The sequence below is a fragment of the Jatropha curcas genome, chromosome 2, assembly GCF_041381405.1.
Source record: "Jatropha curcas cultivar XTBG-Jc1 chromosome 2, XTBG_Jcur_1.0, whole genome shotgun sequence".
NCBI classification, from domain to species: Eukaryota; Viridiplantae; Streptophyta; class Magnoliopsida; order Malpighiales; family Euphorbiaceae; genus Jatropha; species Jatropha curcas.
Window position 1 is genome coordinate 7,310,014 of NC_143152.1, and position 26,526 is coordinate 7,336,539.

Below are 26,526 nucleotides of genomic sequence, written 5' to 3' on the forward strand. Positions count from 1 at the left end.
GGAGGAAAAATTTTAGCTTTAGTTAAAATTTTAATTTTCTTTTGTATCATTAGTTTAATATGGTTGGAATAATTGTGAGCAAGTTTAAAATTATCATAATTCATTAACTTGCAATGAATTTAGTTGTTTTTCGAAGTTAATTATTTTTAACTTAAATTTTAATTTTTGACTTAACATGATTCTTTGGTTTAACTATTTGTTTCTAAGATTATAAACACTAATTTTTGTGAATTTTATGATATATAGGTATGTTTTAATCTAAATTTGTTTAATCTTGGCATTCGTAGAACATATTAGAATTCCCTTTGAGGCAAAATTTTAAATGCTTATGTAACGTCCCATTTTTCTATTGAATCAAGTCATTGCTTAGAGTCGAGTCGGGCTGATCCAAAACCCGGTTCGAGCCATTAGAGTCTAGAGTGGGCTAGAATGAAATAAGGAGAAGAAGTGGACTTACTTGAAGGAAACAAAAAGATCAAAGTATGGGGATTAGGACTTGCTTGCACTAAAATATAAAGTTGAGGTAGGAAGTTGTACCATTTTGACACTTGAGGTACCATTTGGTAATTTTCACATAAAAATCCATGATATTCTAGAGACTACCCGTGAGTTCCATTTCATTTTCATTTCTTCATCCTTATCTTCATCTTCTTCCTCTACTTTCCTCTTCCACTTTCCTTTCTCCATCACTTTTAATGGTAGTGAAGATGTTAATGGGATTCAAACATTAATTCAACTTCTATTCTATCCAAGTAAGTAAACCTTCTTGAATTTCATACTTGAATCATTTGGTGATATTTTTAGATGATTCATAAGAATTCTCATGTATAGGAGAGGTGAGCTCAAAGGTAGAAGAAAAAAAAAAAGAAGTTAAGAAGAAGATTCCAAGCTTGTTAAATGAAGGTGTGATATCCCTTTTCATTTATCATTTTCTTTGCATGAGAAATTGTGTGGTGTGTTGCTAATGAGACAATATTGCTTCATGTTGAGTGGGAGGACTGGTAATGGTGAGAAAACAGGGGAGGTATTGAATAAATGAAGTAAATAGTGAGTTTATGCTGAAACAGGTGAGTTACTGGTACTGGAAATTTTACTAGTAACTTCATCTTGATTTTGATCCCATTTAATGATAGAATTAGGAAGTGTTATAGAAGAGTTATTTGTTCCTCTATGTGTTAGCTTTACATGGGTTTTTGAATCATTCGAATCGGAGTTGTATATTGAGAGATATGATTAAAAGAGTACAGACAGTGCAGGCTGGAAAACGCGACGCGCGCGCGCGAATTGCATGAAGAGCTCGCGAATTTGGCCTGGGAACTCACTGACTCTCATTTTGCACTGTACGCGCTCGCGACTTTCAAGTGCGCGCTCGCGACTTGGCCCTTGGCCTGTAAGCACTCGCGACCTTCATCGCGCGCTCGCGAATTTGGCCTGGGAACTCACTGTCTCTCATTTTGCACTCTACGCGCTCGCGACTTTCAAGTGCGCGCTCGCGACTTGTGCCCGATAACTCACTGTCTCCCATTTGGTGCTTTACGCGCTCGCGACCTTGCAAGGCACGCTCGCGACTTGTGTTTTCATGCACTTTTGGACTTCTTTTTCTATGCAATTGGATTCCTTTGCTCACTTTGTATGCCTCCAATCATTTTACAACAAAAATACAACATTAAATCATGTATCAAAACAACATGCAAGCATGCAAATGATGTGAAATGAGGTAAACACAACTTGTAATTGTATTCTATGCAATTGCGAAATGATGTGAAATGGTGTATGAAGTTATGAATTCTATGCAATTGTATTCCTTTCTCAACTTGTATGTCTTCAACCATTTTAAAACAAAAAGACAACATGAACACATGTATAAACACAAAATGCAAGCATGCAAATGGTGTGAAAATAACATGACACAAGCATGCAAATTATGACACAGTTACTTTGCTTTTGTTTTATCTATTGTCATTCCATTAATATGCTCCATTGAGGTTAGGTAGAAACCATGTAGATAAGGCTATGTCGCGACATAGAATAGCAGATCTGCGCCCCATACAATTTGGTACTCCGGCTACAGGCCGTTGAGTGGATATGATTATACAGGCCATAGCAGCCAAGCATACAGTTTCATCCAGTTTCATACAGTTTTTCTTATCACTTCGGTTTCACTATAACCTTATGGAGCTATACAGTTATATCGACTACAAATTTCATAATCATACAGTATACTAAACAGCAAGAAAGATCATTAAGGGGAAATGAAAGTATCATGATATGTGTGCTTACATTCCATATGCGAGTAAATGTTTATTTCTACACATGTATGTGCTTATATGTTTCTTCATTCATTGTGATATTCACCGAGTTTAATCAAAGTTGCAGAGTTCATACAGCATAAAGAACATCAGGTAAGATCATGAAAGTATCATGTTATATATGCTTACAAGTTTATTTATTTAATTCTTAAGGAGCCATACAGTCATGAGATGGTATTAATCATAACTTATATGATGTGACTAAAAGTGCATAAGTCATACAGCATAATGAATAGCAAGTAAGACAATGAACATATACTGTTATGTAATCTTACATGTTTATTGATTTCATTCATACAACACAATGAACAGCAGGTAAGATCATGATAGTATCATAAGGTGTGAGTTAAGGTTCATGTAAAGAAGTTATGAACCTTAACTCTCACCTTATGATACTATTGATGTTTACGACTTAGAAGTTTATTCGTTGCTATAAAGAGACATTTATGTTGAAATTTACTGATTCTTTGAGTATCAATGCTTTATGAAATTTGTATTTTAAGTTAGTTGCCATCGCACTTTGTTTAGTATGTGAATTATGAGCACCACTGAGTTTTATACTCAGCGCGTCGATTTTTATCACGCGTAGGTTGAAGATCGTGGTTGGTACTTGAAGACTTGAGGAGTACGTTCAAAACAGAAGTGACTATTTTAGTCAGAATAGATTGAGAGTTGTATAATTAAGATTTATGGCATGTATTAAGATTTATGGCATGTATTAAGATTTATGGCATGTATAATTAGTACATTTGTTAGAGCTTATGTGATTGGAAATATAATTGAAGCATGTAATTATTGTGGTGTAAGTATTTGGAGGAAATGCTTGAAATATTTTACTATAGTTGGTATGATTAGGTCATGATGACTTGATATAGATCATGAATGCACTTAATTGCTGGATATTAAATGCTATTGAGGATTTATACAGTTATGACTATATATATAAAGTGTTGTTGTGTTATGATGATTAGTTGGAGATATTGAAAGTTTGGAGTTTAATTGGGAGTGTTTTATATTCATAGTTAGCATACAGGATGATATCAGCATGACAGGATATAAGTTCAACCAGATTGTAGCGTCTCGGCTCGGTTCATTCGGGTTAACGGGTGGACCGGGAAGGGATGTTACAGCTTATGTTTAGAAAGAGATGATTTAGACATTCTTTGTTGAACTTCATATTTAGCCTAGGCCACCTAAGTTAAAAATATGACTTTTGCAACCAATTTGAAGCCTATTAACCATAAAATTTTCTTGTTAACCCATATTAAACCTAGCCATTAAACCAATTTCAATTCTTACCTTGAGTGCAATAATGTATAATTGAAGGATTTGATTTTTATTAAAACATAGCGACAAAAAGGGAGAAAATACCATTAATACTAGCAAGTAAAGCAAGTAGAAAAATTCAAAGAGAAACACCCCATAGAAAAAGCAAACAATCAAGAATTTAAGTTTGGGGAAATAAAGCAAGGAAGAAATTATCAAAAGTATTATGAAGAAACCTTGCTAAAATTATCTCTAATATTGAGCTAATGAAGAATTTCAAGTTAAATCTCCCCTTACAAATAAAAATTTGTTTTTAATATAAATGAAAATCTTGATATTATGCATTTTTTGTACTTTTGTCTACCATGTTATCCTCTTTCTTTCGAAGGATCCATTATATCCCTAAAACCCCATTACAAATTAAATAAAGACCTTTTGATATTTTAAATTGTATGCATTTCAATTGTGGAGAAGGGATGACTAATTTTGCCTATGGGAATGTTGAACTTATATTATTAAACATCTTATTTAAAGGTTAAATACTTTTTGAGGAAATTCATATTCTATTTGTCATAGGTTGCATAATTATTGGTGTTGAAAATCTTGTTAACTTATGTTTAAATTAAGGAATGTGTTTTATTGAAAATTGAATCTTTGCTAGAATAGAATTAGCATAGGAAACACTTGATTTATTCTCATGTTAATGATTTTTTATACTTTTGAAATTGTAAATAATTATCCCCAACCATATTAAGCTAGCTTTGTTAGTTTGTTTAGCTTATAATTTTCTTTAGTTTTTAGCTTTATTGCTTGACGACAAGCAATGGCTTAAGTTTGGGGAATTTCGATAGGTATTATTTTTATAGTATTTTTAATATAGTTTTTAATAGGATTTTTAGTATTTTTTTATTACTTTAATTATTTTTTATTTAGTTTTATTTCTATTTTTGTTCAAAGCTTCCTTGATTCATACTTCACTTGATCTTAAGAAAATTTATAGGGTTTTGGCACAGAAAAGAGCAAAATAAAGCAAAACACTCAGGCTCTAGCACGTCCTATCCATGCACCTCAGCACGTCCATGCTGGAGTCAAGGAAAATCAAGTGGAGACTTAGACTCTAGCACTGTCAGGGTCCTTGACATGGCTGAATATTGTCCGCTTTGGGCCCTTCCGTACGAGGTCACCCTCACGGTTTTGTTCTTGGGGGAAATGGGAAACTTCCCAGGAGGTCACCCATCCTAGGATTTCCATTAAGCGAGCACGCTTAACCCTGGAGTTCTTCCAACTCTCCAGTCATTTCACCACCAAATCGCGTCCAACCATTCAAGGCATCACCCCTCTTATGTACTGTCTGAACACCCTGTGCGTAGCCGATGTGGGATTCGCCTAAGGTGTAGTGCCCCAAACCTGGGATGTCACATACACCCCCCCCCCCTTAGGGACTCAGCGTCCTCGCTGAGGTTTGCCCCACCATCGGCCAGAGGGACAAGGCTCTGGCTCTGATACCAATTGTTAGGGTCCTTGACATGGCTGAATATTGTCCGCTTTGGGCCCTTCCGTACGAGGTCACCCTCACGGTTTTGTTCTTGGGGGAAATGGGAAACTTCCCAGGAGGTCACCCATCCTAGGATTTCCATTAAGCGAGCACGCTTAACCCTGGAGTTCTTCCAACTCTCCAGCCATTTCACCACCAAAACGCGTCCAACCATTCAAGGCATCACCCCTCTTATGTACTGTCTGAACACCCTGTGCGTAGCCGATGTGGGATTCGCCTAAGGTGTAGTGCCCCAAACCTGGGATGTCACAAGCACGCCCAAGCCGTGCAATATGGCACGCCCATGCCAAAAGAGGACATCAATCCAAAGGCGTGTTTGCTTAAGCACGGCCCATGCTGCATCTCATCCTGGAAACTCAAAGCCTAGCACGCCCTAGCCGTGCTATGTGGCACGCCCGTGTCACAATCCTTATCTAGGCGTGCCCCTAAGCACCGCCCGTGCTAAACCTTCCTTAGAACTCAGGCTCCGGTAAGCCCTGACCTTGCCGCACAGCACGCCCGTGCTTCGAATCAAGTGTTGTCTTGAGTCGAGAACGCCAACCAGTCCCTATCACTTACATGGGCCCACCTGAGATATTTTCCTGGCATGCAAATCAAGTTCTAATCCTATTTAGGTGCATGGAAGAGTCCTAATTGGGAAAAAAATTCAAAGCCTAAATAGTTTCCTACTTCCAAAAAGATTTCTTACTTAATAAGGACTCTATTTTCTAAACGGAGTTGGATTTTCTCCCAGGAAAATCTATATAAAGAGAGGAGCCATTCATTGTAGAGAGATCTCCAGTTTTGATAATTTTTGTTCTATTGTTCTTCTCTCTCTTCAAAGACTTCAAGTGTTCAAGATTTGTGCCAAGATTTAAGGAAGTAGTCCAAAATTAATTATTGACTAGTTTTTATCTCTAAACTCTTAATCTTATTTTATTCTTTCATTATTCTGATTGATTATGAAATTTTTATCAAGTATTATTGAGTTTTATTTAATTACTATGTCGAACTAAACTCTCATACTAGGGATTTGATGTAACTTAATTTCTTGTCCAATTTATAATATTAGATTTGTTTTTCTTTGTTCAAGGCATAATTTATTATTGAACTTAATGCTTCCAGGCAGAGTTTCTCCCTTGGATTGATTTATTTCATTAATCACTATCGGGAGAAGGGTTCTTGATATGAAAAAGGTAATAAATTACATGAGAATAATAACTTGATGCAGAAGCTATATGGTTTGACTCATGGGGGGTTTTCATAAGTTAATGACCTTAGGTTATGAATTCACAAAATAAACCATAAAACTTAATTATTTAATTCATGTTTGATTGTGCTATTGGAAAATAAATAATTAGACCGGGTTAAAATAGCTAACAATATATCGGGAGAGCTTGTTAATGATTTTAGGGTCGTTTCCCCTACTTGAACAATTAAAATTGATTAATGAACTAATAAAATAAATTGGAAGGAATTAAGTAAAGTCAAAATCTTTAGTAGCTTTTAATCATTGATTCTTTTAATCAAAAATTGCCTTGCTTTCTTCTTATTCTCTTTTATTTACTAAAGTTAGTTTCTTAAAATAATTTTCCTAAATCGCCGTTTAAATAATAATAGGTTAATATAATTTTGGTACTTGGTATACAATCCCTGTGGATACGACATTCTTCTTATTCTATATTACTTGTTGCGATTTCGTATACTTACGAAAATCATTGTCACCAGGTCGTGTACTTTATTGACTTGGCCATGTTGAGCTTTTAACTCCATTTTTCATCTCCAACCTTCTTTGATGAAATTTTAGCTATTTTCTTGCTAAAAACCCTTCAAATCAAGCTTATCAAGAATAAAAAAATTTTAATTAAAAATATAAATAAATCCTAACAAAAACTAATTAAAGTAATTAAAAACACACTAAAAAAACCTAATAAAAACTATATTATAAATACTATAAAAATAAGAACTAACAAAATTCTCCAAACATAAACCATTACTTGTCCTCAAGCAATAAAACTAAAGAACAAAACAAAACACAAAAACACAAACTAAACAAACTAACAAAGTTAGCTTAAAATGGTTGGGAATAATTATTCACAATCTCAAAAATATCAATAATCATTAACATGAGAATAAATTAAGTATTTCCTATGCTAGTCATATTATTGTAAAAGTTCAAGCTTTTAACAAAAACACATTCCTTAATGTAAACCTTAGTTGATAAGACTTCTAACACCAATAATTGATAAAACTATGATAAATAGAATATGAATTTTCACCACAATTATTAGCCTTTAAATAATAGATGATCATGAATATGAATTCAATATTCCCATAAGCAAAATTAGTCATCCCTTCTCCACAATTTTAAATGTTACACAATTATAAAGATCAAAAGGTCTTTTAGTAAGGTTGTAATGGGGTTTTAGGATTAATTTAGTTAAACAAAGAAAATGGATAAAAGATAAACAAAAAGTGTATAATATCAAAATTTTGATTATAGTAAAACATGTATTTTTATTTGTAAAGAGAGATTATCTTAAAGTTCTTCACTAACTCAATACTAGAAATGCTTTGGCAAGATCTCTTCATAATTCTTGAATAATTCCTTCCTTGCTAAAACAATTTCCCAAACTTGAATATTTGATTGTTTGCTTTTTATTGGGGTGCTTCTCTTTGAATTTTCTTATTTCTCTAATTGCTAATATTAATGAAAAAATTCTCCCTTTTATTTTCTTGCTATATTTTAATAAAATCAAATCCTTCAATTATACATTATTACACTTGGGATAAAGATTTAAAATTGGTTTAATCGCTAGGTTTAACAAACTTAAACCATTGCTTGTCCTTAAGCAACAAAACTAAAAACAAAGGGAAAACACAAGCTAAACAAACCAACAAAACTAGCTTAATATGGTTAGGGATAATTATTTACAATTTCAAAAATATCAAAAATTATGAACATGAGAATAAATCAAGTGTTTCCTATACTAATTATATTCTAGCAAAAATTCAATTTTCAATAAAACACATTCCTTAATTTAAACATAAGTTAATAAGATTTTCAACCAATAATTATTCAACCTATGACAAATAGAATATGAATTTTCACAAAAATTATTTAACTTTTAAATAAGATGTTTAACAATATAGATCCAATATTTCCATAGGCAAGGTTAGTAATCCCTTCTCCACAATTGAAATGCATACAATTAGAAAGATCAAAAAGGTCTTTATTTAGGTTGTAATGGATTTCAGAGATATACTTTAGCTAAACAAGGGAAAAGATAAAAGGACAGACAAAAAGCACAAAGAATGCATAATTTCAAGATTTTCATTAATAAAATATATATATATTCAAAAGAGAGATTACTGCGGAATAATTTATGAGCACAATATTAGAGACCATTTGGCAATGATTATTCTTCTTAATTTTAATATTTTGATAACAACTTCCTCGCTATAATTCCCCAAACTTGAATTTTGATTATTTTTTATTTGACGGGGTGATCTTCTTTATTTATTTATTTATTTGATTGCTAGCATTAATGAATTAACTCTCCTTTTTATTCTTTTTATGTATATATTTTAATGTATCTAAACCTCATAATTATACATTCTTGTACTTAGGGTAAGGATTTGAACATGGTTTAATGGCTAGATTAAATAAAGGTAAACAATAAAATTTGGATATAGGCTTCAAATTGATTGCAAAGGTCATAATTTAACTTAAATGGCTTAGGCTAAATATGAAATTCAATAAAGAATGCCTAAATCATCTCTTTCTAAATGTAAGCATTTAAAATTTTGCCTCGAAGAAAATTCTAATTTGTTCTATCTAGGAATGTCAAGGTTAAATAAATTTTGATTAACATACCTATATACCATAAAATTCACAAAAATTAGTGTTCATGATCTTAAAAACAAATTATTAAATCAAAGAATCATGTTAAGTTAAAAATTTAAATCAAAGCTTAAACATACTAGACTAGAAAAAAACAACTAAATTTGTCACAAGTTACTGAATGATGATAATTTTCAAGCTTGCTCACAATTATTCTAACCATATTAAGCTAATGAAACAAATAAAACTAAAATTTTAACTAAAATTTTCCTTTCCCTAACTTTATCTAGCACGCTGTCCCCAATGTGCTAGAGCTGAGAAACCATTACCACCATTGTATTGAAAAATAAAATAAAAATCTACGATAAGAGCCGAGCGCCGGGAATTCTCAAAGCTACGAAAAAGAATCACTAAAAAAAACACATTATATTCGAAATACTTAATACGAACAAGAACACGGTCTGAAAATAAATTAAGAACTAAAGAAGTGTAAACGAATAAAATAAAAAAAAATGAAAAATAATGAAAAACAATCAATCATCAGGTGGTGGAGGTGGATACGGTTGCAGGAACTGTATCACAGTTTGGAGTTGACTAGCAATTCCCTAATATTGGCTTTGCATGGTATCTATTCGAGAGTCGAGGCTCCCATGCATAATTTCTATGGATTGGAACCGGTTAGAAACCATGGTCTCCATTCCTTAAAAACAAGCATCAAACATGTCTATTATAGACATCATACATGCGAGAACCTCTTCGTTGGATAAATCGGATGCTCCCTAAAAGGAAGGACCAGCTCCCAATGTACCTGCACCAGAAAAAGTACCAAAACTGGGGAAGGTATGTGGAATATCCTCCTCCATATTAGTATCTCCAGCCTCTTCAGTTTCCTCAACATCAGGTCTTGCTTCTTAGGATTCCACAATACAAAACGCATCCCCTACCTTATCTACTAACCTCATATGCACCATGACATCTATGTCAAGTCTAGTACCCTTTCCACCTCCCACAATATCATAGACCGGTCGAACAGGGTTCCAAGCTCTTAAATAAGAAGCAATACGAGTCACAAAGCATCCCATCGTAATAGCTCCCTTTTCTGCCCTTGCAATTCTAGCCCATCGTTGGCATAACCAAAAGCCAACATTAAGAAGTATTCTCTGGTCCAAAAGTTATTTCAAGGTTAGCTTTTTTTCACTTTGCAGACTCACATTCATATCCAAGCCTAGGATATCAACAAATCATCAAAGTAAAAAATGAAAAATAAATAAATGTGCATTTAGACTAAACATCTCATCCAGCTTGGCCACTGTTTACTCAAGTAATAAATAAATAACTTTTTTAGTGGAGTGCATACATGTTTATGCCAATATTTTTTCGTCGCTAGTTCCTTACGTGGCCTAATACAAGTATAATGGTCAAGTCTAAAAGATATAATTCTACCATTTAACTTCCACTTAACTGTAATAAAGATACATTATATCTTTCTTTTCAACTGCTTGACCTAAAAACACAGTTTATATGCAAAGTTAAAATACTTGGGCTACCACTTTTATCGATTTTGATTAGAAATTCACTCACTAAGCAAAAATAGTTAGGTCTCATACGTCATTTCAGATGTATATACTTTATTTAATCTAATTTCCAATTACATTTAGTTTAATGACTGTGGGCCTTAATTTATCCACAGTTCAGAAATAATGAAATATAATCAATAATTATATGTATATATCTTTCAGTTGATTAAAAGCCCACACAATTATGAATGTGTTGGGCATGTCCATCATTTATTTGAAAAAGGATGGGCCCCCTTAGAACAAAGGTTAGCTTTTGGAAGTATAGTTTTTATCTGAAAAAAAAGGCCCACTCAAACATAAGCATTATCCTTCAATTTATGAATCTAATTACTTCACCTAATACTCTATATACTATTGCAGAAGCAGTCTTGAAAAGAATTTATCTTTTCGTCTATCTTTCGCAAACTCGGATTACAGTCGATCAGTAAGGGTTTTTATTTACCTTTTTTTCCCACAAATACATTATTTACTCCAAATACCTAATGTACCGAGAACATTTGTATCATTTAATTACTTATAAATTAAACCTTCAAATTATGATTAACAAAGTAACTAACATATTAATTAACATTATACTTCCAATTTCAATATTAAAAAAAATGGCCAAATGCATAAATATATTCCTGTACTTTATGAAAAAAATCTTGTGGTACCCTGAACTTTTTGAGTGACCTATTATGCCGTTGAAGTTACAAATTTTATTAATATTGTATCTCTCTCTATATTAATAATAACATTTTTTAGTGTTTTTGGTATTTATGTGCAAGATATTTACTTAATATGTGGTTAGTATAATGTTTGAAACGATAATTGTCATATTTTTCAACTATCTAATAAGTGTTTAATTGAAAAAATTTAGAAGTTCGAGTATTTAATAGAATAATTTTTCAAGTTGAAGTATCTAATTAATACAATTTAATAAATTAAAGTATTCAACAGGTCAAAGTAAAAGCTGAGGGTGCAAAAGATTTTTTATGTAAAGTAAAGGAATAAATTTATGCATTGGGCCTTAAAAAATGGATATATTCAGTGTGAATTATAACAGATGCACCCAATTTAATATAGCAAAAAAAAAAAAAATTGTGCCAACAAAGAGTATAATTATATTAAAAACAAAAAAAAACCACAAACAAATCCACAAATACTAGAGCATAATATTTTTTTTCTTCCAGATCTACTATGCCTTCAACTTATCATCAGACTTCCATTCCGTCCATACACTTGATATCTGAAAATTTCAAATACTATCAATCAATAAATGAAAAAGCATTTACTTGACCTAAGTACACTCTCAGGAATAAACCACATATGATCTCCACTAAAATCCCAAATGTGAATCTCATGCATACATTTAAGAATTAAAATTGGGACTCTTTGAATTCAATTGTGGGTCCCGTTTATGTATGGCACAACCCAAGAGATGGGGTGAATTGGGTTTTCTAAAAATTTGACTTTCAAAAATAAAATCAGAATTTTGTTGCAGTGGAATTAGAAAGCATTTGTGAGAGTTAGTTATCAAGTTTAGAACTTTTCCACAAAGCTTATTGCAAACTTAGAAAGACTCTATGAAGAATAATTATTGTATTTAGAACTGCTTCACAAAACTTAAATAAATTTAAAAAGACTCTGTGAAGAATCAGTTACTGCATTTTGAATTGCTTCACAAAGCTTATTTCTATTTAGAAAGATTCTGTGAAAAACAGTTATTGCATTTTAGAACTGTTTCACAAAGCTTTAAGCAAAATTAGAAAAATAATTATCACTTATATTGTGATTCGTACTAAATGTAGACAGACAGATTAGAACTTGGTATAATCACGATACAGAAATCCAAAGTTCTAATGTTCCACGGAGATAAAGCTTATTCACATTTAGAAACAGAAATTCATTAATAATTTCGCATTTCTAAAAAGATTAACAGTTGTGTAAATAAAATAAAATCAAGCAGAACTTCAGAAAATAAAATAAGATAAACACAGAGATTTATAGTGGTTCGGCACTAACTCGCCTACATCCACTCCCCAAGACTCATCTTGAGATCCTCCACTATGTTATCTCTTTTCAAGGGTAAGAGACGAACTAACATTACAATGAAATAGATTAACACCTAGATCTAACCTTTGTTCCACTAGATTTTCCAAAGGTTCTAGTCAACCTCAACCTTTTCTGTTTTTACAGAAAACAGAAACTCACATTAAGACATTAGAATCTCACACAAGGAGGTCACTTGATAGCCTATTACACCATAGCTTTTCACCTAAGCTATTATACAAAAGTTTTTCGATTAAAAATCTCTAGTCTATAATAGATTACAAAAATCTATATGGATAGAAAGAAATGCAATTATAAGCACTGGAAAATCAGAAAATAGATTTTGAAAACAGAATTAAAGTGCATAATTGTTTTTCAGAAAATGTTGTTATCAGTTTTCTTTTCTCTTAAAAAAATATCTCTTGAAGCAAATAGATGAAAAGAAATAAGGGCATTTGAAGAGAGAGCTTTGAGAGATCTGAAACTTTTTAATCAATGGACTCTTACTCTTGCAAAACCCTCAACGTTTTAAAAAGAAGAAAAACGTCTTTTATAAGAGAGGTGAAGATCACGTTTTTAGAAGACGTTGATATTTTAGTTTTAAAGAATATCTTTGACATTCTAAAAGTAAAAGATGTACGAAAATCTTTTATATACTCATTTACTTGTTGCCAAAAATATTGAAGCCAGAATCTTTTTCATTTTAGGTAAGTAGAATTATAAACAAAATTTGACTTTTCTTTTTAAGGTAATTTCCGAAAATAAAATATGTGTGAATCTTTTACAAATACTTGATTATTTGTTGCCAAAAATAATTAAGCCAAAATCTTTTTCATTTAGGTAAGTAAAATTAAAAGAGCAAGATTTGACTTTTATTTTTTAAGGCAATTTTCGAAAATTCTTTTGAGAGAAAAAAAAATACTTTTGTGCTTATAAAAGAATATTGTCTCTATCCTACAACATATTCTAAAATACTAACCACTAAAATAATCTTCAATAATCTTTACGGTCTTCAAAGAATCTTCAATTTGTAGGAACTTGCCTTCTTTAGCAATTTCCATATTAAGAATCTGCATAAAATAATTTTAGCATGTACAAGAATATTAAATTTATTTGTTTGCAAAATTATCAAAATCTCAAGATAAAATTGACCTTTGAGCCAACATCAATCTCCGCACGTATTGTACTCTAACATCTAATGTCCTTTTATTGTCCTCTCCTTCAAACGCAAGGATATGTGAGCTAAGAGGACCATCCTCTACTGCTACTTTAAATTTAATGTTGCATGTCATCTGATTACCTTCATCTTGTTGAATCTCACTAAGATTGTAACTCGTATATGCTTGATAACATACAGAATTATATTTTGATTCATTAAAAGAAATTGTAAGTTCCCAAAGCCTCATCCATGTCTCATATCCTTTGTCCATAAATTTTCTGACACCTAAAATGCGTTTGGCGTATTCTTGCCAAGATTTATATATCTCAGGCTCTAGTCCACAGAAAACTACATAAACCTTGGATGTACTTCTGCTGCAATAAGCATTCATTGTTGAAAGGGAAGATGTATATGGAAAATAAACAACGCAAGGAAAACAGTCAGCAATTGCTAAGCCTATATATATATATATATATATATATATATATATATGATGAGAGAGACATTATTCTTAAAATAAAAGGATGAAAGAGACACGGTAAATAATAAAACAAAAGCCTAGCACGTGTATTGATAATCTCACCCACTTTAAACAAAGAGAGATGTCTCTCTCATCTCAAAATCTATCAATTTTCAGTGGGAACATAAGTGACATTTTATATGCTTATGTAGGTAAAAGTTACATTTTATGCTCAATGATTCTGAATCAACTTGAGCCAACAACCATTACTATTTTAATTTTTCTTTCTTTCTCCTATCTAACTTAAGCCTATCAATTTTTAATAAGGACAAAATAGACAATTCCTTTCATAATGATCCATGCTCATTGTGAGCAACAAAAAATTTATCTTTTTTTTTTTTTAAAGCTATGCTTTATTATAGTATCTTTTTTAGTAAATGTAGAAATGATCATAGTTCCATTTCAAATTAGAACCGAATCAGTCAATTGGCACCAAACCGTAGTCAATAGTTCTGTAACACCCGCCGCCCGATCCCGAAAGACTCGACGGTGGATGCCACATTCGGTGCTGGAGGCACCGTCCTAACCTACATATAAATCAAACAAGCATATTATGAATTAGAAGTGACTTAGTATCCACAAGTTTAACAAGTAATATCACTAAATATCTAAATTCTCCAAAAATATTCCTTACTTACTTTCTACTCATAAAAACTATGCATACATGCTCCAAAAATGTTAAATAAAATATAAAACATAAATAGTAATTTTTCCGGACCAAAAATAATACCAACTTTCGGACCGGTGGTACTATTCACAGACCGGTAAACTACTATTGAAACATAGAAAAAATGGGGCGTTACAAGTTCCTAATTCTAAACTATAACTGAAACTGTGTGTTTACTGTTCAATTCTAGTTTTTTTATATTTTGAAAGTGGAATTTGCGATTTTGGTTTATAAATGACAATTCCAGTTTGAAAGCATAAAAAAATATATTTTTGTTTTATTATAATTTTTAAAATAAAATTTAGCACTTTTTATTAAATGTGTTTTCAATAGTATTATTTATTTAAGTAAAAAACTAAAAAAAATTAAAAAGGTTGAAAAAGATTATTTTTAGTTCCAAATCAGAACAGATCTGAAATCAGTTATTTCAAAATCGTCTTAAAAACTGCTTAAAAGCAGTTCAGTTCTAGTTTCACCATTTTTATAACTAAAATCAACAATTTCAAACAGAAAACTGGCAGTTCTGGAACCATAGTCATGTCTAAGTTAATGCACTAAGGATATGTTTGGTCTGGTATGTTGCAATGTAATTTAATCAAAGATGTAATGTAATGTAATGGAATGGAATTAAGATTCCATTACTATGTTTGGTAATGTAATTAAGAAAATTTATTAATATAATCACCATTCAATTTTTATATTTGTTTGTAAATATGTAATGTAATTAGCACACTACAACCATCAATCACACTAGCACCATCACTCCACCACGACCACCACCCCCACCACGACCACCGTCCCCACCACGACCACCGTCAGTATCATCACTCCACCTCCACTACCACCACAACTACCACTCTACTACCTTCACCACCACCACAACTACCACTCTACCACCATCACCACCACCACTATCACCACATTATTATTAATAAACAATAGAAATATTTGAATTAAAAGTTATTCATTATATCAAGCTTTTAAAGACTATTTAGAGCTATTAACTATTTGGACTAAAAAAAAAAAACAAGCCCAGAAAAAAATATAATGTAACAAAATAAAACTAAAGTCATTGAAAATTATTTTTTTTTACACAATTTTATATATTTTTGTTAAATAAATTAAATTACAATATAAAATTATTATATTTGGATCTTTTTCATGATTTTTCATTCCATTCTTCTTATTCCTATAACAATACAAAAAAAAAAAAATAATTGAGAATGACATGGTGTTGGTAGTGGTGCTGGTTGTGATGGCGGTGGTGATGGAGTGGTGGTTGAGGTGGTGGCAGTAGTGGAGTGGTGATGGTGGCTCTGGTGGTTGCGGTTAGGGATGGAAGTAAGACGAGTGTTTTAGGATATCCGCTCCGCTCCAATCCGTTTAATAGTGGCATGGATAGTTATAAATGAATTTGGGATGGATACGGGTAGTGAAATTACTACCCGCAATGGATGCGGTAGGGTATAGGATAACCTCTGGATATCCATTATCCGTTACTCGCTATAATAAATAGTTTTGGCCATGAATACTCACAGGTACCCTACCCATTTATTAATAAAAATGAAATTTAAATAAGTTCAGATACGGGTAGCAAAATTTTAAATGTGACCCGATATGGGTATTTAAATGGATTTGGGACGAATATACTAGTAAAATTTCAAACGGATACAAGTACGAATAGTTCAAAGCTCACGGGTACACCCCACTTCCATCCCTAGTTGCGGTGATGGTGGTAGTAGAGTGGTGGTGATGGCAGTGGAGTGTTGGTTACAATGGTGGTGGTGGTGGTGGAGTGCAATGAAGTGATGGTGGTGGTTGCAGCGGTAGTTGTTGTGACGATGGTAGTAGAGTGGTGGTGATGGTTATGGTGGTGGAATGTTGTTGGTAGTTACAGTGATGGTGGTGGTGGAGTGGTGGTGGTGGTGAAGTAGTAGTTATGGCGGTGATTGATGTAGTGGTTGGATGGTGGTGGTGATTGCAGTGGTAGTTAGGTAGGGTATGGGCTTAAGGAATGTAATAGATTTTACATAGATTTTTTTATGTAATGAATATTACATCAATTCAAGTAATGAAAATTATACGTATATGGCTGATTACATTGTTTGGTTAGATTTTTTTTTTTAACTTTATAATGTAATTGAAATTATACGTATAATTTCAATTACATTATAAAATTTAAAAAAAAAAAATCTAACCAAACAATGTAATCAGCCATATTATGTAATTTACGTTTTATTACATAATTGATTACAGCTATCAAATATAGTCTAAATATATTTGAAAGATGAGCAAATTTTTTCTCTCTCTAAATCTACTTCTACAGATAACATTCAATTCTAATAAATTCCTTTCCCTCCCTCCCATCACATCTTAGGATTATTTTTAATTTTGCTTGGTTTTTATAAATGGTTTTACAAAAAGCATTATTTTTATTACAACCTTTTTTTTTTTTTTTTTGAACGGGAGGATCTAATTAATGATATTAACCCATATTAGTCTATGACATGTGGTGTTTTCATTTTTTTTTTTTTTTTTTTTCATAAGTGTACATTAGGAAATTGTCGTTAACTAAATTTTAATGGATGACCTCTTGTTTCGATGAAAATTAAATTATTTAAAATAATTTTGTCGATGTTGACATGGAGAGAGCAAAAAAAGTTGTAATTTGATTTCTGCAAATGCCTGCTACAATCTACACCTCCAAAACATTTTATGGTCATAAAAATTCATAATCTTTCTGACGTGACTCGGTTTAAACTCTGATTGGCCACTGAGTTACCTTAGCTCCTAAGTACTATGACCAGCCCTCCTCATTTTCAAACCTTAAACAGAGAGTATTATCTTGGAGAGCCAATAAAAATTTTTTTATCATATTCGCACTTTATAACACTGGCCAATAGGATCAAAACACCTGGCGAAATCGAAATATCTGCTCTCTGTGCTCTGCTTTTTTCCAGGTGGACCCACTTGTCTCCTTTGAGCGAGAACCACAGCATTGAACATCAACTGCCAGGAAACTACGTAACTTCAGCTCCGGACGGTTCAGTCTATACACTTGCAGACAGTTAATCGCAAGGCCTGAAAAATTCCAAATATATCTCGTAAAAATGATGGCCGTAGCCGAGGAAGAAGAATCGAGCGTTGCACCGCCTCTCTTGAGATTTTTATCAAACAGTTTGTCGGCGAAACCTTTAAAACCCCCATATATACCCTATTCACCTCATATTTCTCAACGATAAACCAAACCATATTTTCTCGAAACCCAAACAAAATATGAACCCAGAAGACGAAAAATCCTCTCAATCGCCTCATAAACGTTCCGATTCTTCTTCTGCTTCAGAACACGAAACGACGCCGTCATTGTTACAGCCAGTAATGGGCTCTCAAGGTTTCCCTTCTGGGTCTTTGACTATGGAGGATATGAACTTCGCCGGGTCTCCTATATCTGCTTCATTTCCTTCTCCTTTAATGGAATTGGAAGCATTCTCTTCTATGGAACAATCGGTTTACTCTTCTTCACAGATGTTTGAATTTGAAGCAAATCCTGCATCTGAAACAGCTCCTATAGGACCATCTGCTGGAGGAGACGCAGATGATGACGCTCCGGAGGAGGACGTTGGCGGGATGCCTCGGCCTCTTGCGAGCTTACAGGAAAATCCAGTACCGCCATTTCTCTCTAAAACTTATGATCTGGTTAATGATCGGACGCTGGACCCGATAATTTCGTGGGGCACGACTGGTGAAAGCTTCGTGGTGTGGGAGCCTTTGGAGTTTGCTAGGATTATACTCCCTCGGAATTTCAAGCACAACAATTTCTCCAGTTTTGTCCGGCAACTAAATACTTATGTGGGTATTGCAGAAACACAACAGCATTCCTTGGCTGTTGTGTTCTTTCGTTGCTGGATACTTGTTTGTTCTCATTGTATTTTTACTGGGTTCTTTTGTTAAATTTTTTTTTTTTTTAATCTTTTTTTTTTTGGCTTTTCTTCAACTGATGCTTAATTTGTAAATGGACCTGACATTGTTTATTCCTTGTAGATGTAGCTGAAGAATCTTTTTGTGCTAACATGCCGGTGATGTATATAAATATCTGAGGTTGCTGAAATTTTATTGGTGCATCTTTAAGCATTGATAATCGAGGGAATCTCATTTATGTATTTGTAATGTTTTAATATTTTGCGTTGGGAGTCCCTTGGAAACTTGTACGTTCTTGTGATTTGTAGTTGTGCCGTTAATGTAATTGTAATGGATTCATATTGTAATGGGTGTTTGGGTTGTCATTAGAATTGTAATGTTGAGGCAGAATCACCTACCATGTTAGGTTCACCTTCTCCTTTATGAAATGGATATGGTAGCTTTAAGAAAACAGTAAAGGTTCTTCCTTCAGGTGATAGTTACTTGGTATCTGAGGTTTTGATCTTCATACCACCAACGAAAAGACATTCTTCCCCTCTGAGCATGTATTGGAGCGGGGAGTTACTCCTTGTGCAGGTAGAATCTAAGTTCTGGTGGAGCATATTTTATTGCTGTTTGTCAGTTTGTCTCCATGAATATGCTTGTTATGGAACGCCAGTTTTGTTGACTTCTTATTAGTGCAAGTCCAGATCTTGGTGTGCATGAGAACTGACATCTGCTTTTCTTGCATGAAACACTTATTTATTATTTGAATCATTTGTATTTGAAGCACTTTGCGTAATGTATTCAGGGGTTCCGCAAGATTGATAGTGACAAGTGGGAATTTGCAAATGAAGCTTTTCGGCGAGGTAAGAGACATTTGTTGAAGAACATTCAAAGACGGAAGTCACCACAAACCCAGTTTGTTGGAAGCTATACTGGGCCTTCTACTGAAGCAGGGAAGTCAGAACTTCAAAGTGAGATAGAAAGGTTGAGGCAGGAGAGGAGTACAATGATGCAGGAGGTTGTAGAACTGCAGCAGCAGCAGCGTGGAGCTGTTCACCATATGGAAGCTGTGAATCAGAGGCTTAAGACAGCAGAGCAGAGGCAGAAGCTGATGGTTGCTTTCTTGGCAAAGTTGTTTCAGAATCCAGGATTCTTGGCTCGCCTTAGGCAAAATAAGGAACGGGCAGTTATTGGTTCCTCAAGGATGAACAGGAAGTTTGTGAAGCACCAGAACCAGCAACATGGGCCTGAATCACCTATTGAAGGACAAATTGCAAATTACAGATCCGAGTTGGGAAACCTCCCATTGTCTGCTGAGGTCCCAGACATAAATCCTGCTCCTATTGAACAATCTCCTGATTATACCTTACAAGGTATGGTAGAAATGGGTGAAGATGCAGAATGCCGATTTGAAGTTGAGAATGTTGCATCTCATAATTTTGTGATATCAGATGAACTACAAGCTGCACAAGGATATATCAATTCCCAAGAGCAGTTTGGAGAGGGGACCTCAAACTTTGGAAGTGAGGATCCGCAGTTCAAAGGAAAGATTGTTGCGAGTCCACAACAAGAAGTTGATCCTGAATATTATGTCTCTTTCCCTGTTGATTTGGCAGCAGAGAAGAATTTCCCAGAATTCTCATCTGGGATTGATAGCATCGTTAGGCAAGAGGAAGTGTGGAGCATGGGTTTTGACAGCCAAGCTGGTATGTCTAGTTCTAGCCATGAGTTGTGGGGTAATCTTGTCAGTTATGATGTGCTAGAGTTTGGTACAAGTGGCGGTTTCTCTGATATCTGGGATTTAGGTTCTGTTCAAGCAGCAGGAAGTTCAGGCGTGCATAAGTGGCCAGTTGATGAGCCCAAGAGTCATGCTGGCCAGCCAGAAGATGATAGATCAAAGAATATTGATCCATAGGGCTTCACTTGCATCAGCACTTGTTGCCCTGTGGACATTTTAGATATAGGGACTTGGACATCATTATGTAGATCATTTGATTGAATAATAACTCTAATTCTTTCTTGATTTTCCAATTTTATTTCATTCTATCTAAATATTTGTATCTGCCTATTTTTGTGGATTCATTGTATAGTTGAATTGAATTATATCCATAGGGTTTCAATTTGGCATTTCTTGCTGATGGATACTTTTAAGTTATGAACTTTGCAGGTGGAACCAGTGAAATAGAGCATAAACTCCTGTTGGTTTGGTACTGTTTTCTAGGCGTCCTTTTGGAATGGATACTTCTGGTAAGTTTTGAAATTTACTATTATTTGTTTGTTTTCTTGTTAGTTGCTGGTAATGCATGTGTTAGCTTAGATGATGATCTATACTTCAGTTATCTTAGGGTCCTGCATCTGACTACATGTTTATACTGCACTGCATGTATCTTTCTCTATTTAGGGATTTGTTTGTTTTGTCTCATTGGCAGCTTATTGGACCTGCAACTTATTTGATCAGACAATAATGAAATATAAATTGTTTATTTGAGCTGAACCAATAAGTTCTTTATCAGGAATTTGTTTGGCAAATTTTGTCTAAATGAAAAAGCTTCATTTTAGAGCTGATTCAATAAACTACATAAGCTAGATGAAAAGAACAGAATCGTCCCCTGCAGTTATAAAATGACATTATTCTCATTTCTTAATCATTTAACTACCAATTCTTTATATCACTTCTTAATTATCAGCTCTATAAGCTATTGATTCAAATTCAGCATTTAGAATTTAGCAAAACAAACTACCCCTTAGTATCATATATGTAGAAAGCCACAAAAGGTGTTGGGATATTCAGTGTATAGCTTCTTTTAGAATGAGAAAGATGATAAAGTATCATCCTTGGATAAGGAAGAAACTCAAAGCAGGCACAGTTGTTCTGCTTGTGCAAAAATGATAATTAGCATTTGCTGCCTGGGTGTGTAAAAATATTTTCTTCTGAAGTTGGTAATAGAAGTCTTAGGATTCATTGTTTTTCTTGGTCAGCTTCTCAATATGCTGCCAATATGTAGATAAGAAGTTCAGAATGTCTGAATGCTGACATGTGATGCTGGTTTGCTGCCATCCAACTCCTGTGCAGTGGAAAACTTTTTAGAACCCATAATACTATGATTTTGTTTACTAATTGCAGATTCTGAAGAACTCTTGCAGTGGATTTGATGAATTTTATAGCGCAAAGCATATATGCCATCAATGAATTTGCCATCAGTGAAGTGCATATTTTCAGTTAGCGTAGTCTCTGCATAAACCATCTAGCCAACGCCGAGGCACCATAATTTTGAGTTGCAATTACTAATTCCTTCGTCCCCTTGTACTTATTCATGGGTGACCACTGCTGTGTGAAGATAGTTCTTTGTAAGCTAACCTATGTCATCGTGTTCCTTGTAAGCTAATCTATGCAGTTGTGTTCTTTGGGATCGTACATTTCAGTCATGTAATGCCTGATTATGATTAGTTGTGTTAATCCTTTTCTTGTTCTTTTCTTCTTGCTCCTTTTTGATTTATTTTTGGGCGGCTAACTCCTGGAATAAGCTACATTTCTTCTATGGCTTGTGCATCCTCCTAAATGTGAAACTTTTCTGAGAAAAACATGTCTTCGGCTTTGGCCTAAATGGCAAGAGTATTGGTTTGTTGATCTACAGACCAGAGCGGAGTACTTAGTTGGCTTTACCTGTGCTTCTTTCAATTTGGTAGGACTTCATTTGAGCTCCGTAAAAGAAATTAAAACTCAAATTAGAAAAGCTGAAAAGGGTGTAAGGCTTAAACATCAAAAATACCCTAAACTTCGAAACTTGTTGCAATGATATCCTAATTTGACCTTTTTCTGACATTGATTCTCAGTTTGACCTTTAAATGTAATTTATCCCAAAATGAAATTAGGATTAGAGTAAAGGGTTAAATTATTAAAAATTATAAAAAGTACCATATAATTGAGTGTGTGAGTTGAGTGGGTAAAACAGAGGATAGATGAATCAATGTTTTATTAGTGAGAAGAAACCCTCATTATCACGTTGATTTTGACAGTTAAAGTTCATGTGCTTCCAATATTTTTTTTTTGGTTTTTCTCTTTTTTAACTATATCAATGTAGCTCTTCGTATACCAATTTCTTTCTCAAAATTAAAATTTTTCTATGTTAAACCTTATTGTAATATGCTCACATCTCCATTTGAGTAACTTGCATTAAAATATTTTAGAAGAGAGAGAGAGAAGATAAAAACTACATGGAGAAGCCTCCTAACAAGATCTGCAAATTACCCAAATTGGAAGATCTAATTCTCCAAGTATTTCGTCTGTGATCAAAGAAAAAATAAAAGCATCTACTTAATTCATCTAGTTATTTAACCACAGCCAGTTCACAAGCATACAAATCTAAAGCATTTGCCATTAAATTAATATATTTCTCGGAGTGAATACAAAATTTTCATGAACATAAAAATCTAGAAAGTGAAGGAACTGAAAGAAAAAGAAATCTCATGCATCTTATATCTATACTACCTTTTGATTTCCATTTCATCAGAGCAGCACCTCAAACACAATTTGCGGAAGGAAGTGCGATAGAAAATTAGTAAAGAAACAACCTACAAGCCGATTTAATTAGAATCTTCCTTCAGCTTTTTTGATGCATTTTCATTGTTCCCATCCTTCATCTTAGCTTCACGTCGCTCTCTCTTCACTCCTTTTGATTTGTTGGGCAGTGCCATATCTCCAATCTAATGGAAGCAAATCATTTAAATAAAGTCTTGCACAAGCAAAAATAATATGTAAACTGTACAAAAAAAAAATGAAGAAAGCATGTGCAGAGAGAGAAACAGATATCTTGCTGCAATGACGGCAGATTTACCATCTCCCCCATATTATTTGTGTCCTTACCTTTTGATCAGGAATATAAATCTTTCCAATCTTCCCTTGTATAGCATCTGCACTAACATTTTTAATCTGCAAGCAGAAAATCAGCAATTAGGCTCTGGTTAATGACATGTTATTTTATTCTTGAAAAAAAAAAAGTTGGAAAGTTTAGCTAGCCGACCTTCTTCTTATGCTGATCTTTAACTGTTTTCATGGCTTCTTTCCTTAGGCTTTCATTAGGAAGACGATGACGTCGAACTACCAAATCCATGGAAGGACCAACTTCTACCAGTTCGATCCGAGGAACAATAGTGCCAGACTTTTTTAGCCTGATCGCACAGTGAGTAAGTACCACCCGATTTGAAGATACAGCTGTACATATATATGCCCGGTCCAAACCAGCAAGATTCAAGTTTTCTACAACCTGCACAAATCAGATCCATGCTTCTATCAGTACTCTTTCAAATTTTAGAACCAGAAGCAGAACAGTCACAGAAACATACCTCTCCCCGAAAGAGATCAAGCAACACTTCCTTCAAATGTTTTAATTCATCTACACTTTCAAATCCTTCTCCAATAAAAGCAATAAAAGGTTTGGAACCCACATGTGGGGCTAGTTTCTTGTCATATGTGAATGACGACATAGATTTAAAATTTTCAACCCCTACTTCTACAAGATCATATATGTGGTGATCATACATTCTCCCCAGCACCAGATTGTCAGGGCGTTTCTTGGAGGTGGAACCATACTGCAAAAACAAGCCATTGAATATGTTTCAGTAAATTCTGCAATATGCAAATCACTAGTGGAGAAGAGAGAATGACCAGAGAATTTTAGATTTGTTAAGTACCACACCAAATATTTCATGCTTCATCTATATAAAGGAAAGTAGGAAAAGAAGATATAATTAACCATAGGCCCATGCAACCGTTTGTTGATGCCTATGGAACAGAATAGCAACTGTAAGAATAATTTGTCAGAATGGCAATAGTACACAAAAAAGAAACAGGTCAAATATTTTGCTGGACAAATTCTAAGAAATTGCAGCAACGGGAAGGAAAATTAATAAACCAATTGAAGGTAATACTGACACATGAATAAACGTGCTCTGTATCTTCATCTTTTTGACACCATCCTAAAACAAAGAAATTTTAAAAAGAGCACCCCGCAAATGTCCAAACATGTCAGTTATTGTATGGAAGACTGAAGCATTCTACACAACTGACCTACCCTCGATAAAAACTACATGGGTAGGATACATAAATGATATCCAAACATTATATTCGTGTAAAAATCCGAAAATGAATACTACATTATATTATCAAGATTTTATTTACAACTTGACCTTGATGTTTTAGAATTTTCCAGAAAGTAGGCAACCATCAGAGCCGGGCATTACAAGCCCACCTGAAAAGTCATGGAGTATAAAACATCACGCCCCATGGAAAAGGGCATGAAACACAGAACAGAACTACCAAGACATGAAAATCAATGCTGCAATATAAATTGAATAATAAGGAAAATTTTTCTAGTGTTTAAACCAAATTAAAGTGAAGAATATACTGTCCAAATGCTAGTTAGTACCAGTTCCACCCAAAACAGAGTTCATAGTTAAACGAACGGCTGCTTCTTTCTTCTTCACTGGCATAGGCATAGAAACGAGAAGCCCGCAAACTAAAATTATTTTATACCCTATGCCAAGTTCTGTAATAAACCACTAAATCATTGTAAATTTACATGTATGTATACCAAGCACACTTTCGTATTATTAATCATATCAACTATGGAAGACATAGAGCAAGATAGAAATGACAAATCCTTAGACCAAATGCCCTAAATATCCAGTTCTAAGAAGCGAATTGAATTTCAATTCCATCATCATACAAATTTCCTAACAAGAAGAAATCCATCAAACTGAACACATCTCACAAATCAATAATACTCATTAAGAGGAAACAACTTACAACAAAAATGCTGCAGTCCGTTTTCGTAGAAAAGAACTCCAAAGAAGTTTCGCCGCCGCTCTCAAATGGCCTTATATTATCATTCTTGCGAGTATATCTCACAGCACTCTCCCTCTTTAGATGATATAAATCCATCAAAACAGCATTCAATACACTGCTTGTCTTTGTACCTTGGAGTATCAGTGTCTTCTTCCCAGTTTCAACCTGGGATATAACAAAAACACAAAAAAATATAGAAGAATTCTAGGAAAACCAGATATATGTTAGAAATCAATTAAAGGGTTCTTTAACACACCAGTCTTGGAGCGCGTTTTTCCAGCTCGCGCTTGATTCTTCCTTTCTTTGGGGTCTTTATCTTCATCATGGTTGCTGCTGGTTGCTGTTGGGAAGAACACATATTAAATCAGTTTAAAACATTATTCATTTATTGATGAACAGAAGAAGAGAAAAACAGATTTAGAGGGTCTAACTCGCGACGGCCAGGAAAAGAGCGAAACAGAACTTGGAGAAAAGTAATGAAGTGATGCAGAAAGAAAGCTAGGGTTTTAGTTCTGATTGAAGCAGGCGACATTTGGGTTTTAGGGCAGATTAGGAATTTACGCACTTCTTCCCGTTTGAAGGTAACGGGCCTGGGGTTTAAAGAAATTAGGCCTTGGCCCATGAGAGCACTTAGATATCAAATATTTATTTTTGGATAAATAATAAAATTAGTATCTGAAATTTATAAATATAAATATTTGGTGTCTAAACTGAAAACAATATAAATAGTGTCTGAATTTAAAAAAAAAAAATGCAATTAGGTGTTCCTTGCCAACATGAAATATTGGAATTCCGATCGTAATTAAATGGACCACATTTTTACACTGCTCGCAGCTGTATGGACAAATATAATACTACATCAGCATCATATT

At 33.7% G+C, this 26,526-nt stretch overlaps 2 protein-coding genes across 3 annotated transcripts; one reads left to right on the forward strand and one right to left on the reverse strand.

The window, feature by feature from the left end:
- The first annotated feature begins 17,880 nt into the window (after positions 1-17,880).
- On the forward strand, positions 17,881-20,841 carry HSFA3 (heat shock transcription factor A3). The gene is made up of 2 exons (XM_012217566.4): positions 17,881-18,756; positions 19,616-20,841. Exons 1-2 carry the CDS (start codon positions 18,184-18,186, stop codon positions 20,723-20,725), a joined length of 1,683 nt encoding a protein of 560 aa, XP_012072956.1. The 5' UTR covers positions 17,881-18,183; the 3' UTR covers positions 20,726-20,841.
- Positions 20,842-23,156: 2,315 nt separating this feature from the next.
- LOC105634678 (Ribosomal RNA processing Brix domain protein) lies at positions 23,157-26,240 on the reverse strand. Of its 2 annotated transcripts, XM_037639584.2 has the most exons (7): positions 26,086-26,240; positions 25,911-25,994; positions 25,616-25,819; positions 24,154-24,399; positions 23,832-24,074; positions 23,675-23,740; positions 23,157-23,514 (listed from the first exon to the last, which is right to left on the reverse strand). In XM_037639584.2, exons 2-7 carry the CDS (start codon positions 25,977-25,979, stop codon positions 23,395-23,397), a joined length of 948 nt encoding a protein of 315 aa, XP_037495512.1. In that variant the 5' UTR covers positions 25,980-25,994; positions 26,086-26,240; the 3' UTR covers positions 23,157-23,394. The 2 variants fall into 2 exon arrangements, with proteins under 2 accessions (XP_037495512.1, XP_037495511.1); XM_037639583.2 differs by having other exon boundaries at positions 25,911-26,167.
- Between the last annotated feature and the right edge of the window lie 286 nt (positions 26,241-26,526).